The following is a 16506-nucleotide window of genomic DNA, read 5'->3' as shown; positions in this document are numbered from 1 at the left end:
ACGGAGATGAGGTTCTTAGGGACATGGAGCAGTGCCTGGGGTGGGGGAGCGGTTGGACTCTTGAGGGTCTTTTCCGACCAAAACAATTCTGTGATTCTTATAGTCCCCTGTCTTTATATACAGAAGTGATTTCTGTAAATGTTGGGAATATGAGTTTTTTTATTTCCTTGTCTGAATTTGAAATCTGTCTGAAGACGTCCTGTGCATCCTAGATGATTAGTTTGCTGTTACATATCAGCTGCCCTCTTCTACCCAAGTTTCCCACACAGATTTTGGATCTAGACAGTACACGAGATTGAGACTCAGAGCAGCAGCATCCTTTTAATCCAGCAGGCATGCGGTACAGCAGAGCGTCAGACACCAGACAGAGAGGCGGAGGATTGTGAACTATTTTTTGCAGACAGCCCAGAATTTAGGTCTTTACAGCTGGAGTTATTTCTGTGGCAGTTTTTGACAGTTTGAACTTTTTACCTTCAAAACGGAGGTGACGTTTTCTTTTTGACCGCTTCGCTCATACTTCTGAGTGCTTCTGCATTGAGGAAGAGGGAGGCTGGGGCAAGCGGCTGATGATCTGAGCCTTGTTCTGCCATCTCAGTTTAGCCACTGTCATCCAGAACATCTTCTCAAGCTGCAATATCTGTTATAATTGCTCTGTCAACACAGCTTGGATGCTGGTTGCACAGTCATTGCCATTTCAGAACCAGGTGAAGTCACATCCGTGTGTGAAGTCGTGCTGAAGATAATTGCTTAGTGATGGGGATGCACAGCCTCGCTTGCACTTATGTTCATCTTTCACTGAGAAGTGCAATGTTCGTTGTCTGTTGGGTGTGTTCAGGTTTTATCCCTGAATAGAAGCATTTGACAGTCAAGATGAGCCAAGTCCACCAACCTCCCATAGCACTGGTACACCACAGGCTGTTGCAGCAGGGCCAGGGGAACCCAGGATCACCTCCTGAAGTTGCCTGACAGAACCTAAACTATATTTAAGCTGTTTCTGGTCCAGTTTGGCAGGGAAAATCACCTGATTTTTCCATATCATTGGCCACTCTGTGAAGAAAGTGAGAGATCATCCATGAGATGTGTCCTCCTGGGACTATTTAGCCCAGTGCTGTTTCATCAATAGTGGAAAACAGGAGGTTCATAGAATGGTAGGATCATTTTGGTTGGAAAAGACATTTAAGATCATCATGTCCAACCATTAACCCAACTCTAGCACTACCCCATGTCCCTGAGAACCTCATCTCCTCATCTGTTCAACCCGTCCAGGGATGGTGACTCCACCACTGCCCTAGGCAGCCTGTTCCAATGCCTGACATGGACTGGGACAACACACAAGCCCAATCTCTTTCCTTGTGGATCCTAAGACTTGCTTTTTTGGGGCCATTTATTATGTACAATAGTTTTCTCTCTCTATGTCCCAACCTGTAAAACTGCTATGATAATGAGACAAAGGCTTCAGTATGTAAATACTCTGATATTTGCTGCAGATTGGCCTGATGACGACCTTGATAACGACCGTGGTGACCATGTCATCGATAGCACAGCTTTGGGACGACGAATGGGAGATGGTATTTATTTCACTGCAAGTAAGTTGTCTGTAAGGATGCTTCTCTGGGTGGAGAAAGGGGCCACTGCAGCTACATGTCATGGACTTTCATACCCTGTTTCCCTGAAAATAAGACAGGGTCTTATATTAATTTTTGCTCCGAAAGATGCATTAGGGCTTATTTTCAGGGGATATCTTTTTTTTCCATGAAAAACAATCTACATTTACTCTTGAACGAAAAATCAACATTTATTCAAATACAGTCATGTCATCACATTCTGTCACATCTGTCTTGCTACATTCTATTGCCAATTACTTTTACTTTTTTACATGTATAGCTGCCTGGCCACTAATTATTATTTTATGAACTGTAACTAGGGCTAATATTTTGAGCAGGGCTTATATTTTGAGCACCCTGAAAAATCATGCTAGGGCTTATTTTCAGGGTAGGTCTTATTTTCAGGGAAACAGGGTAGAATCATAGAACAGTTTGGGTTGGAAGGCACCTTTAAAGTTCATCTAGTCCAACCCTCCTGCAATGAGCATGAACATCTTAAACTGGATCAGGCTGACTTTGTCTCTTTCTGCTGCATAAAATCCTGTCTTGATGTTTATCGCTCCCAAAATTGAAATATTGGCAATGAGAAAAATTTGCAGCAAAACACCCATGGAGTCCTCAAGGCTCTTTCTAAAGTCTAAAGAGACTCCATCCAAGGCTTGGCTGCAGGGTTAGAGGTGGGAAATACTGAAACTTGGTGTGGTTTAGAGTTGCTGGAGGGGCAGTACAATTCCTCTTGGCTTCGCTAAGAATGCTCTGGTGGTTGGTGTCCAGGTTTGGAGAATCTTGTGCTTCCCAGTCTTATGGAAGAAATACTCTGGTATGTTTTTATATGGCACATAAATTTATATATGTTTAAAAAAGAATGCAACTTCTACAATCTAGTCGTCTTTTAAAAAACACTAGTGGTATGCTGCGGGGCTATGTAAGTGTTAGATGAAAACAGTTACAAACTGTTAATTTATTGATAGACCTGCTCTCTGTTCCTTTTTATCTCTTCCTCAAAAAGGGTTACAAAAATATTTTGACCATGAAAATCTTGAGAGTTTTACTGGTGGTCACTGCTGCATATTTGGGAATATGCAAATCTATGGGGGAAAGATAGCATTCAGACAAGTGGCTAATATTTCTCAGAAGTGCTTCACTTTTCTTGTTTTTTAAGGATTTAGGCAGGCAGAGAACAGAAGCATGACTGAGAGGACCCACCTCAAAATTTTTCTCATGGTGATACACAGTTCAGTATGTTCATAGAATCCCAGAATAGTTGGGTTGGAAGGGAACTTCCCAGCTCCCCTAGTCCAACCCCTGCCATGAGCAGGGACATCTGCACCAGCTCAGGTTGCTCAGAGCCCCGTCCAGCCTGGCCTGGGATGTCTCCAGGGATGGTTCATCCACCACCTCTCTGGCCAACCTGGGACAGGCTCTCACCACCCTCAGGGCCAACAATTTCCTCCTCATGTCTGGTCTGAATCTCCCTCCTTTAGTTTCAAACCATCATCCCTTGTCCTGTCACAACAGGCCCTGCTCAAAAGTCTGTCCCCATCTTTCTTCTCAGGCCCTTTTAAGTCCAGAAAGGCCACACTAAGGTCTCCCTGGAGCTTCTCTTCTCCAGCTGAACACCCCAACTCTCTCAGCCTGTCCTCCCAGCAGAGCTGTTCCAGCCTCGCATCATTTCTGGGGCTCCTCTGGCCCCTCTCCAGCAGGTCCATGTGTGTCCTGTGCTGAGGACCCAGAGCTGGCCCAGCACTGCAGGGGGGTCTCCCCAGAGCGGAGCAGAGGGGCAGAATCCCCTCCCTCCACCTGCTGCTCACGCTGCTGGGGATGCAGCCCAGGACACGGGTGGATTTCTGGGCTGCAAGCGCACGTTGCCGGCTCATGGCCAATCTTTCACCCCCAGCACCCCCAAGTCCTTCTCCTGGGGGCTGCTCTCCATCCCTCCATCCCCAGCCTGGATTGACACTGGGGGTTGCCCTGACCCAGGTGCAGGACCTTGCACTTGGCCTTGTTGAACCTCATGAGGTTCATTTGGCCCATTTCTCCAGCCTGTTCAGGTGCCTCTGGATGGATCCCATCCCTCAGGTGTGTCACCTGCACCACTCAGCTTGGCATCATCTGCAATCTTGCTGAAGGTGCCCTTGATCCTACTGTAAACATCACTGAAGATGATGTTAAACAGTACTGGTCCCTATATGGACCCCTGATGGACACCACTTGTCACCAGTGTTCTTTGAGCCATTGAGCTATTGACCAGTGTTCAACTGGACTACAAGAAATTTAAAACTTGGTGGCACCAAGAGCCTTACTTGAATTTGCATGATGTCTAAGGAGGCCTTTTCCAAATATGTGTTATTGGGTGAGGTCTTCCCCAAGAAGGGGTTCCAAGCTTTGCTGCTTTGCTTTCATAGTGGCCTTCTTGGCAGAAGAGATGGCCAAAATGAATACAGGAACTTGTTTTAGGAATGGTGTGAAATCCAACTGGAAACAGAGAGCTCTGATGCCTTGTAGAACCTGCAAAACCAACACATTTGCAAGGCGCCAGAGTGCTCATCATAATTTTTCTCTCTCTCTTGTATCCTGCAGGCCACAGCCCCCTTTTTGCACATAGGAGCACTTGTGGCGGTCACGGCCCTGTCGTGGTTGATAGCAGGGCAGTTTGCTCGAACGGAGAAAGCCAGTGAGTACTGTTTGTGTCTTTGCATGGTGGCCAGGGGTTGGTGGGTGGCTCTTGGGGCGTTGGGCCCTCCCAGCTGCTAATGTGCAGTGTTCTTCTCTGTATCTGGCCGACAGCAGCTCAATATGAGTCAGCCACGTGCCTTGGCAACCAAAAGGGCGAACCATATCCTGGGGTGTACTAAACCAGCTGGTCAAAAAAGGGGATTATCCTGCTGTATTTGGTGTTGGTACAGCCTCACCTTGGCACTGTGGGCAGTTCTGGACCCCACAATTGAGGATGGATGTGAAGGTCCTTGAATACATCCAAAGGAGGGCACCAAAGCTGGTGAAAGGACTGGAAGGAATGTCCTCTGAGGACTTTGGGCATGTCTAGTTTGGAGAAAAGGAGGTTGAGGGGTGACCTCATGGCTCTCTGCAGCGTCCTGAGGAGGGGACATGGAGTAGGAGATGCTGAGCTCTTCTCCCTGTGATCCAGTGATAGGATGCGTGGCAATGGTTCAAAGCTGCATCTGGGAAGTTTAGACAGGACATTGGGAAGCATTTCTTTACAGAGAGGGTGGTCAAACACTGGAAAAGGCTTCCTAGAGAGGTGGTTGATGCCCCAAGCCTATCAGCGTTTGAGAGACATTTGGACAATGCCCTTTACAACATGCTTTAACATTCAGGCAGCCCCGAATTAGGCAGAGAGTGGGACTAGATGATCATCGTAGGTCCCTTCCAACAGAAACAGTCTACTCTATTCTGTCACATAAGCACCTCTCCTTTCTCAGACTCTTTGGTGCAACCTCGCTGGCATTTCTAGATTTTGAAAGCCTTAATGGACTTGTTGCTTGTGATGCAGCAGCACCCAGAGGGCTCACAGAATCACAGAATGGTTGAGGTTGGAAGGGACCTCTGGAGATCACCCAGTCCAACCCACCTGCTAACGCAGGGTCACCAGAGCAGATCACACAGGATCCCAGGTGGGTTTGAATGTCTCCAGAGAAGGAGACTCCACACCTGCTCTGGGCAACCTGGTCCAGGCTCTGGCACCTCAGAGTAAAGAAGTTTCTCTTCATGTTCAGATGGAACCTCTTGCATTTCAGTCTGTGCCTATTGGCCCTTATCCTATTGTTGGGCACCACTGAACACAGTCTGGTACATCCTCTTGACACCCACCCTGGAGTTATTTATAACATTGATCGGATCCCCTCTCAGCTTCTTTTCTCCAGCTGAACAGCCCCAGCTCACTTAGACTTTCCTCATAAGAAAGATGCTTCAGACCCCTCGGCATTGTTGTGTCCCTCCACTGGACTTTCTCCAGTACTTCCTTGTCCTTCTTAAACTGGGGAGCCCGTAACTGGGCACAGTAGAGACCTAGTCCCCAGTGGTTATGTGCTTCCTAAATGCATGTTGAGACATAGTCAAAGGTCTAAGGAAGCAGAGGTGTGAAGGACACACAGAACCCAGCTCTTCTGTTTGATGGTCCTGTCCATGGAAATAAGTTTTTCTGTGCACCTCCCCTGTCCCACCTCGTTGCTGGAATCTCTCCCAAGTCTAAGACTTACCTTCAAGTTTTCTTGTGAAGTAATTTGATCCCTCTGTACACTCAGAAGTGTTTTTCTTCAGGGCATCCATGGATGTTCTCAGACATTTGTGCCAGCTCCAGAAAAAAAAAAAATATTTTAATTGGTATTTAACCTGCAGCAAAATACAAGCCCTGGAAGGACTTGGCAGCACTGGCGAAAGACTTCCAAGAAGTGGGAACTAAAAATGAGGAAACGGTGTCTGAAGATGGAAATACTTTGATATTCAGAGAGACCTTTCAAAGAAAGAATTACTCTGCCTTAATTTATAGATATGCCAATGAAGCTGTACCTGGTTGTTCTTAAATATGTTCTAGCATGTCATTAGGCTGCCAGTTGAGGGAGGATTTGTAGATATGTCTTGTGCAGAGACTGCATGTGTTCCTTCTGAATTCTTCATACTTTTGCAACTGAGTACCCTGAAAATTGCTTGCTTGTTTTTTAATAAGCTAAGGAGCTGTTTTCCTTCTCTTTTTCTGGCTTTTTTTTTTTTTTTTTTTTTAAGAAAAACATTCATTTTTTCTGTACCGTTGGATCTTAAAGCTATTTTGAGGTCAATTTACTTGTGAAAGTTATCTTTCCTGGAGGAGTTTACAGGCTTTTTGGTACAGATATGTTTGACATGGTGGTGTTAAAAATGGAAGAGAAGAACTGAAATCTCTGCAACAAACCTACAGTTTGTTGCAATGGGAAAATAATATTTCACTCACTAATAATAATATTTTGGAAATAACTGATAGAGCTTTAGGCATTGGTGCAACAATCTCTTCTTGTCATTTTTAAGGCGTGTGACAAAAAGCAACTGGATTTTTTTACTGGGCAAATTTACGCTGTTTGTTTGTTTGTTTTGTTTTCCCGATGCTACTTTTTCCAAACCTGGAGAATAGAAGTTTGTTGAATAGCTCCAGTGTTTTAAAAAGTAGTAGCTTGTTTTCCAAGCTTGCTTCTGAGGTCAGATAGACAACACTGAAATCAAAGGAGCCCTGGAAGCCTTGAGTAGCAAAAGAGTATGAGAAAGATGCTCTTCCAGGAGCCCAAACTGGGCTGGAGTAGTCACTAAGGGCACAAAGGATGGAAAAGGAAGGTTTGCATCTACATGTTTTCATTGGCGTTGTCATGTAGACAGCATGCTTCCTTAGCTTGGGTTGTCACCAGAAGAAATTCTTCCAAACAGACCATCCAACCTCAAATCGAACATTATGTATTTGTATTTCATGTATGTATTTCTTTTTTTTTTTTTTTTTTTTGGTACGTGGTCTTAGCTGCTACAGATCCATGGCTGGGTGAGGTCTTCAGCTCCATTTTAATGTGGTCTGTGAGCCATGTTGGGGCATCCTTTCCTTGCGGGTCCAGTCCAATGATCAAAATATTTGGAAGCCCATGTGCTTCATGTGGTGCTTGCCTTTAGTCTGAATTTGAGCTTTTTGATCCCTAAACCGCAGCACCAAGGAGGAAGGGACCAAATTCTTTGCACAGCCTGAGACTTTGATGAAAATTAAGCTGATTTTTTTTTTTTTCAAAGTCTGGTTCCGTGGTGTTCCTGGAGTGAGCAGGAATTGGGTTAGGATAATGTCTGGTGTCCATCTGGTGATTTTGATGCTGGTAATGCACAACTTCAGGGCACCTTTATGGTGCAGGACACAGCATGAACTCACTTAGCAAGATACCATCCAGTAAAATTGGCAGGCAGAGTTACTTTTGTTACTTTCTGGCTGGTAGAAACATGTTTGAATGAAGCTATTAGATGCTGGAAGCAAAAAATAAGTTTGTGTGAAACCAGATCTATTGTGGTCAGGACCAGAGCTTGGCTGTTCTGTCCTTCCACTAAAACAAACAAACAAAACAAACCACACCTTCTCCGTCTTGCATCCATGGCAAATACGTTTTAAAGAGGTTTTTGAAGGTTCTCCATTGAGTTCCAAAGTCTTAATGAGTTTGGGAAATAAATAATAATAATAAAAACCAAGTCTTATACTTTAATATCTGTGGTTTCAAGTGACTCCAAATAGCCCAGGAGTTCAAATGTGCCTTTTTGTTCTGTATAAGGGATGCATGTCTGTGGGGAACAAGGGGTGACTCTGTTGTGTTGTCAGCACCTTTGAAAGATTCCTGGATACTTTAGAAGTTTGTGAGAAGTCACTGGTAGAAGGAGGTGGCTCACAAGCCAAGAACTTATTTAAACATGTTCAGTTTAACCAGTAAAACATTATTGCAAATTAACTCAGTTCTGTCTGGCACAAATCCTAATGGAGAAGCAGTTAAAGTGCTGTTACCCTGGCTGAAATGGGTGGTGTTGGTGAACCACCAATATAAATAAAGTGATGCAAACCCAAATGAAATTAAATGCGCCAACACGGAGCCGTGACTTATTTGTAGATATATTTAACTGGTGACTGATATCTGCTGTCAGGCAGGGCAAAATTTGGTGCTGTCCCACCCAAAGGGCTGGAAACTGGCAGTGTTTTGGGCTACATTGCTAGGTTTTCAAGCAATTTTCTTAACTCTTTGTTTTCCCAATATAAAATGAAGTGAACCTCCCTCAAGAATTAATTAGCTCAAAGATATTTTTTTTTTTTTAAATAGAATGTTTTCCCCTAAACACAGAGCTTTGCTGTTGTACTGGGGCAACAACCGTAGACCAGTCTCTCTTCTGAAGGAAGACGAAGATGTCTTGACTTTGCTCCTGTGGTGTGAGGAGGTCAGGACCAACATTCTTACCAGCTCTTTTTCTCTCTTTCCATCTCAGCTTCTCAGATGCTGATGTTCACCGCATACCTCGCAGTTGTAGTTGCACTTTACCTCGTTCCCCTCACCATCTCATCCCCCTGCATAATGGAGAAGAAGGCTCTAGGACCAAAGCCAGCCATTATAGGCCACCGCGGAGCACCGATGGTGAGCAATTTCATTTTTAGTACCATGTTGTCTGACTCTTCTGCCCATGTTAAAGGATGATACCTAATCTGATGGTCTCCAGGCTGCTCTGCAGAGAATGTGTATGACAAATATAAGTTAGAGGCACCCCTCCTGGCTAGAATTACTGTAGTGGTAAATCAGAGTCAAGTCATGCCCTAGATGTTCTAGATGCCTTACAAACAAAAGGACAATCCTTGCCTTGCTCATGGTGGTTTGTGCTGTTGCATTTTTCTTGCTGCTAGTTCTGCTGGTTTTGAGCTCTCCAGGCTTGGCCCTTGAGCTGCAGCAGTAGAAGTTTGTGATATTTATTTATTTTTTTTTTTAGAGCCTGAGGCTTGTTCTTCGTGGCTTTTGCAGGACCAGCAGTGGTTAAACTCATGTCACAGCAAGATGCCTTGAGTATGTGGCAGCCTGGAAAAACAAACAAACAAGCTGCACCATACTCTTGCATTGCAGATCATCATGAGGCTGCACGAGGTGATGAAACAATCCCATCATCTGCCTCTGGATAGACCTTGAAAACGTAATGATGTAGTCTTTTATTCTCCAAGGTTTCTGGACATGTCCAGGGTAAAGATGGAGAATGTTGGTTTGAGCACATAACGCTGTCCCGTGGCATTTGGGCATACTGGTTTGGGTCTCCAGTCTGGGTGCTTCTGCACCCAGGTCCATTGCATTCTACCTCAGTCTCTTTCTGCTGGTTGATTGTGGGTGTTAAGAGGACAGGACCAACCAAGAGGGAGTGGTGCCCAACGATAGAATGAGGGGCAACAGGTACAGACTGAAACACAGAAGGTTCCATCTGAACGTGAGGAGAAACTTCTTTACAGTGAGGTGCCAGAGCCTGGACCAGGCTGCCTGGAGAAGTTGTGGAGTCTCCATCTCTGGAGACATTCAAACCCGCCTGGACATGACCCTGTGTGATCTGCTCTGGTGACCCTGCGTTAGCAGGTGGGTTGGACTGGGGAATCTCCAGAGGCCCCTTGAGCCCCAACCAGTCTGTGATTCTGTGATTGACTTCAGACAATTCTGCAATGTAGGCACTGGCCTTGCAAATATATATATATTTTTAAGGTATCCAATTATTTTTTCTGACATTCAAAGCAAAAAAAAAAAAAAAAAAAAAAGCTATCAGAATCCATTTGGCTGGCTGGGGCATGCTTGAGCTCCTCTCCAAGTTCAAGAGTGCTCAGTAGGAGTTTGATGGTGAGATAAACACCTATCATGACACAGAAGTATTTTGTTTTAGTTGTCTTTATTTTTAATTATTTTTTTTTTTTCTTTAAGCAACTCCTTGAATTGCCAGCTTGGTTTGCATCACTCTTTTAACTATATTGCCTCTGTGGGTGGTTGAATGAAGTTCTGGGCATGGCAAATGCTTTTTCCTGTCCTGCTGAGTTTGTACCAACCTCGAAGGCCAGAAGGAGCCCAGTGAGAACCTGTGCTCTGTGTGCTTTCTGCATGGCAGAAAATCAGAAAACCTGTTAATTTTCTTCCTATGGGGTTTCCTGGGTGCCCCTCATAGCCTTCTAAAGAAACTAAGCAGCAGAAAAAATCCTTCTGTCTTCCAGATTGAACTTGTTTATGTGAACCTGACTGGAGCAAGACTTTCAGCAGAGTCTTGGTCCTTTGCTTTGCTTCATGTGGCAAGTGATAAGACAAGAAGAAATGGCCTCAAGTTGCACCAGGTTAGGTTCAGATTGGATATTAGGAAAAGAATTCTTCCTGGAAAGGGTTGTCAAGCTTTGGAACAGGCTGCCAAGGGAAGTGGTTGAGTCACCATCCCCGGAGGAGTTTAAAAGGTGTATAGATAAGGTTCTTAGGGACATGGCTTTGTGCTAGAGTTAGGTTATGATTGGACTTGATGATCTTGAGGGTCTCTTCCAACTGAAATGATTCTATGACTCTATGTTTTTCCCTGAAGCCAGAAAATACCCCTTGCAATATGGAATAATCCTATCTGAGAAGATGCTTCTTGTATATTAGGGTGCAGAAGGTGGCTAATGTTGATCAAGAGTGGTGGTGGATGACGCTTGGTGCTGAGTGTGGAACTGTGGCCCAGGTGTTTTTCATCAGGGTGCATCCCCTCCCTCACCATTCCTCAATACGCAGAGCTGGTTGTCTAGCAGCAGATGGTTTTCTCTATAGCTTGCAAGAAAGAAGATCAGAGACTAGCAAGCCTTGTTCTAACCTCCAAGCAATAGTCTACATGTCCCATGATGAGTTGGCAGTAGGTTTATCCAATAGCTTTGCCTTCGTGTAGTTAGTGTCCTTGAAATGCGCCCTTGAACGACAAAGCTAAGAAGGGATAAGAAAGATGAGGACCAGAGAGAGGTAGGGACGAGTGGCTGGAAAGTGCCTGGCGGAAAAGGAGCTGGGGGTGTTGGTGACAGTGGCTGAGCTTGAGCCAGCGTGTGCCCAGGTGGCCAAGAGGCCACCAGCATCCTGGCTGGTACCAGCACTGTTGTGGCCAGCAGGCCCAGGGCAGTGACCGTCCTGTGCTGGGCACTGGGGAGGCCAAACCGCGAATCCTGGGGGCAGTTTTGGGCCCCTCACCACAAGAAAGGCCTTGGGGTGCTGGAGCGAGTTGAGAGAAGGGAACGGAGCTGGGGAAGGGGCTGGAGCACAAGTGTGATGGGAGCGGCTGAGGGAGCTGGGGGTTCAGCTGGAGAACAGGAGCTGAGGGGAGACCTTCTGATCTCTGACCTGCCTGAAAGGAGCTTGGAGCCAGGGGGGGTCGGGCTCTGCTCCCCAGGAACAAACGCCAGGACCAGAGGAAACGGCCTCGAGTTGTGCCAGGGGAGGTTGAGGTTGGATGTGGGGAACAATTTCTTCCCCAAAGGGCTGTGGGGCATTGGAACAGGCTGCCCAGGGCAGTGCTGGAGTCACCATCCCTGGAGGGGTTGGACAGACACCGAGATGAGGTTCTTAGGGATGTGCGTTAGTGCCAGGGTTGGGTTAATGCTTGGACTTGATGTGATCTTGAAGGTATTTTCCAACCAAAATGATTCTGTGATTTTATGAAAACTTCCTTCATACTTCCATCCATGCCCAGCTTTTCCCAGTATAAAATGTCACCTTGAATCTGAAGAGCTCCACCTACAGTGCAAGTCCTCAGGTTGTACTAAGTCACATCTTGCAAACTAATGATTTTAAACTCTTCACAGAAGGCATTTTTTGCTAATATGGTCTTGTTTCACAGGGCTGGTTGCTGTGCTTTTGCTATTGAGCCCATTTGTATGTAGATTTACTTTGAAGAAAAGGCCAAGTGGAGCTGGAGAGGAGGAAATAGCCCAGAGAAGAGCCTGGAGATCAGGCTGTAGGACAAAGACGTCCCCCCTTGGGCAATGTCAAGATCAAAAATCTGCAGAGCTTGGGAGTTTGGGACCTGAGGTGAAACTGGATCTAGTAGGAGTGGAGATGATAAAAAGCAATGGAATATTTGCCTTCAGATGTCCTGAAGCGAGACAAATGTGGTTTGGGAGCTGTGCAGACAAACATGCTCTCTGATAGAGCCTGAGAGCTGGTTTTTTCACCTGTCTGGCAGGACTGGGTCCATAATATTGCATTTGCATGTCCAATGCTCTCATATTAAGACGACACAAATACAACCGAGTGCTCTTCTGACAAAATCCAGCAAAGGAGATCCATGGGATGGCTGAAGATGCTTGTCCTGAAATAGAGGATTTGTTGGGGGCATGCATATGGTATATGGGGAAAAGGGGGGTGAAATGGAGAGATTCCCAGGAAAGCTTTAGATGTGTGCATGTCCTGAGGGGTGCTGATTCATCAGCGCATGTGCACGCCCTGTCTCTTGTCTCTTGTCCCTTTAGAATCTTCAAAAGCAGCATTCACAGTGCCTGGGTGAGAGCAACTCAACTGCAGTACTTGTTATGTGGAGGAAAAAAGTGAGGAACACAGGCCACATGGCTCATGTAATTTGTCTCGAAACACTGGAGGAGGGGAAAAGTCATTGCATTTTAAGTAGCAAGAGAAAATCAGAAACCATCCTGGCCTCCGTGCCTAGATGAAATGTGGCTTTTCACAATACTGGAGAGCTACTGTTTCCACACTGGTTGACCATTTGTCTGTAGTGGTAGTGCTCCTCCAAGCAACATCCTTTTGGTACCATCCTGTTCCCCCACAAGCTTTAATTCACTGCTAGAAAGGCTCTTCTGCATGACTCCTTCTACCTTCCCTTGCCTAAATGTCATCCAGTCATGACCTCTTTTTGCTATGCTAAATGTCCATTCCCATCAGGGTGCATCCGGAAACCTCTTCTCCTAACAGGCGTTTAGTTAATCAATTGGTTTCTTCTCAAAGGCTCTTCTAAAATGAATTCTTCAGCTTGCAGATCTGTTTCTGTCTTTCTGGGCTCCCATCAGGGTTGTGGTGACACCGTGCTGGGAATTGAGGGCTCCAACCCTCACTTGATGTCTGTTGGTTTGAAAGTTTCTTGTCCTGATAGGTACAGGAATCATCTAACACCCTAAAACATGAGATGGGGGTTCTCTGTAAATTTTGCATGTTAATATGTTTTATGAGCAGGTGTCTGGTGTCTTTGCTCTTTCACCTTTCTTATTCTTCTTACAGAAATCTAGTTGCATTTTGTCTTCAATGCCAATAGACTTGACAGTCTTCTCCCTCCAATGGTCAATATGTCACTTATGCTGAGGATAAACCAAAACAAGGGTAGGAGGTAAAAGCTGGGACCAAATCTGAGGTGGAAATGAGGAACTTCATCCATTAGGACACCAACATCTACTGCCATTTGCACCTTTAAAGTCTCCTCCCAAATGTCTTTCCTCACATGGTGCTTGTGGTGGAGGCAGGTTGTCTTTGCTTTTGGGATCTGAAGAAGGTTCTGCCCAATAATGTTGAATCCTACTTGCTTTTAGGTTGCTAGTCCTCAGTATACACTCATTACGAAAATAATTAGGCTCATCATGATGATCTTTGATCTCAAATTGTAGGTAAATCACCCAAAGGATTAATAATAACAAGGACTTCTCTGAGCAAGAGCTGCATCTATCTCCTTGGAAACCTTCTTGGAGCCTGGAAACTCACCTCCCGTTACTGGGACCAAAAAGGTACCGGTTGGTCTAAAACCAATCAGACTAGACCTGTGGAAACCATCCAAGCCATGCTGGAGGAAAGAACATCTCTTGATTCCAGCGCTGGAGGCTACAGATAGCATCAAAATAAACACTTTTGGCAAACCACCTACACAGCTGGTTTTCAATGTGTCTTAACATCACTGAGACTGTCCCCAAACAGCTGTCCATGTGCTGTGAAGCTCATGCCATTGAGCTCCTTCCTGCATGACAGAAGATGTCCACGTCCTCGATGCGCACAGCCACTGTCCCTGGAGGAATGTTTTTTGTCAATGCTGATATATTGCCTTTGCACAACTCCAGAGTGGAAAAGTTGATGGGACAAAGTATCTTAGTGGGCAGTCAACTTTTAGTTGCACTTAGGATTTGCTTATTAGGTTACTGCATGGGAATGTTTTGCCTTGACAGGGAGTGTGTCTTGCTCTTCCCAGGAAAATTCCAGCAAATATGGCCATTTTGTTTTGGTTGTTTTTTGGCACATGAAGGTGAAGCCTCCAGCATATGTTGACCTTCTCACAGAGCTTCTGTTTTGTCATCTTGTGGTGCCAACTATCAAAAGGAGCGTGAGCAGCAGGTGGAGGGAGGGGATTCTGCCCCTCTGCTCCGCTCTGGGGAGACCCCCCTGCAGTGCTGGGCCAGCTCTGGGTCCTCAGCACAGGACACACATGGACCTGCTGGAGAGGGGCCAGAGGAGCCCCAGAAATGATGCGAGGCTGGAACAGCTCTGCTGGGAGGACAGGCTGAGAGAGCTGTGTAAGCTTCTTCATTATCCTCTCAAACATAAGAATGATGCAGTGAATTTTTTTTTTTTGAGGGCTTGGCAAGGTGGCTAATTAGGGGAAAAATACAGTGTAGTGATGTCCAACCGTAGCAAGTCTATGCTGCTCTAACTAGCACGCTTTCATAACCTTCATTAAGGAAGGTCCAAATCTCTTGGCTCCGTTTGAAGGCATTTGCAATTTGACTTCTGAGCACAAAAATAGTCAAAATTAGTTCATCCATGGGTAATTTTCTAGCAATTACTTGCTGCATCTCTGTAGCAGGAAGAAATGAATAGTAGCATGATTTTTTGCAAAGAATGAGTGTATTGAACCAAGTGTGAAGAGAAGGGACAGCTTCTAGAAAACCTGCACAGGGTCTGTCTGTGGCTTTTGGTGGATGTTGATGTGGTTTATGTAGGACAGAGGGTGCCGAGTGAAATCATTGCTTTGTGCCCCAGGGCTTCCTTCACTTCAGAGCTGGTTTCTTAAGAAACTGTTTGTGTCCAGTTGCACTGGATCACTGCAAACCTGGATTTGGGTTGTAGACATAATGTGTTGTATGATTTCAAGGAGGAAACCCATCAAAGAAATTGGAGGGAGACAGAGAGAAATACAAGCAGAAAAAATATGCATTTATTTAGTTATCACAGTTTTGCTGCAAAGCCTTTTTAAAAAAATCAGCTCTAAACTCAGTAAGTCATTTTTGTACCAGCAACTGTCCCATTTGGATGCATCTCTGCCCCAAACATGCTGAATTTGGGCCTTCAGCTCCTTCTTTCTTGGAGGGAGAGACAGACTGGGGTGGTTGAAATATTTGTTACTCGAATTCATCCTTTTCACACAACCCTCACATTTTAACGGATATGAACTCCTAGTACAGAGAGATCCCATGTTCAAAGTGGTGCCAGCAGAACCTCCAGGAATAGGCAGCATCTGATTGTAGAAGGCAGAATTAAATTTACTTTCCTGGCTTTCTGGTTGACCTTTACTGGCTTATGTCATTGGTGTGAGTGACTTCAGTCCCCTCAAGGCCAGGATTGATCAAGAGTTTTAGAAACCAGGGAGGGACAGCTTTCTGCATCGATGATGGGCTCATTTGGAGATGCAATTATTTATATCAGGGTGGCCAGCTCTGACTATGTTAGGAGCTTACCCATCGTGTGCTCCCAAGAAGATGACATCTTTGCCTGGAAGGCTTATAATCTACTTTTCAAAAGCTTCTGTCATACAAGGAAACAGGCTGTTAAATAAGAGCATTGTGGTGTTATAGAGATTACCCAGCATGTACCATCGTAGGGCACGGTGTTCCGGAGAGCACTTCTGCTGACGTCTGTGCTGGTTGCTGATTCAGAGCAGCCAGAGATGTTCATCCATCTGTGATGCTCTTCAAGAGGATGCTCTTCACTTCCAGTAGTGTCATGATGAAGATGACGTTACAGCTTCTAAGCGTGTATTTGAATGGCCAGACCTTAAGTGACTTAGAACAGTTTTAAAATGCTGTTTCCTCTGCAAAGCTGCGTTTTCAACACAGATCTGACCAGTTTTTCAAGTTTATTTAACTTGCATTTGCTGTCAGGTTCTTGGAAAAGGAATGGATGTACCTCGTGTCTGAGCAGCAACGCGCAGCCCTGGTGGGATTCAGTTAGGTTTTGATCTTCTAGAAGAGGGAAACTTGGTCTTCTGCCTCTATAGGGACTAGAGATGAGGCAGGAGTGAGATAATAAAATCATAGAATAGAATCATAGAATAATTTCAATTGGAAGAGACCCTCAGGATCATCGAGTCCAACCACAACCTAACCTAACTCTAGTACTAATTTCTCCAGGGATGGTGACTCCAGCACTGCCCTGGGCAGCCTGTTCCAATGCCTGACAAC

At 45.3% G+C, this 16506-nt stretch overlaps 1 protein-coding gene across 2 annotated transcripts in view; it reads left to right on the top strand.

Annotated features, from left to right (window-relative positions):
• GDPD5 (glycerophosphodiester phosphodiesterase domain containing 5) overlaps positions 1–16506 on the top strand; it is a 186369-nt gene that overhangs the window by 144091 nt on the left and 25772 nt on the right. For both annotated transcript variants that reach the window (XM_065647830.1, XM_065647839.1), the window contains exons 6-8: positions 1488–1586; positions 4185–4278; positions 8589–8734. In XM_065647830.1, the coding sequence (XP_065503902.1) occupies positions 1488–1586; positions 4185–4278; positions 8589–8734 (339 nt within the window). The remainder of the gene's footprint in view (positions 1–1487; positions 1587–4184; positions 4279–8588; positions 8735–16506) is intronic.

Source organism: Caloenas nicobarica, chromosome 1 (assembly GCF_036013445.1).
Source record: "Caloenas nicobarica isolate bCalNic1 chromosome 1, bCalNic1.hap1, whole genome shotgun sequence".
Classification (NCBI taxonomy): Eukaryota; Metazoa; Chordata; class Aves; order Columbiformes; family Columbidae; genus Caloenas; species Caloenas nicobarica.
The sequence above is the reverse complement of the archived record's forward strand: the minus strand, read 5'-3'. Positions and strand labels throughout refer to the sequence as shown.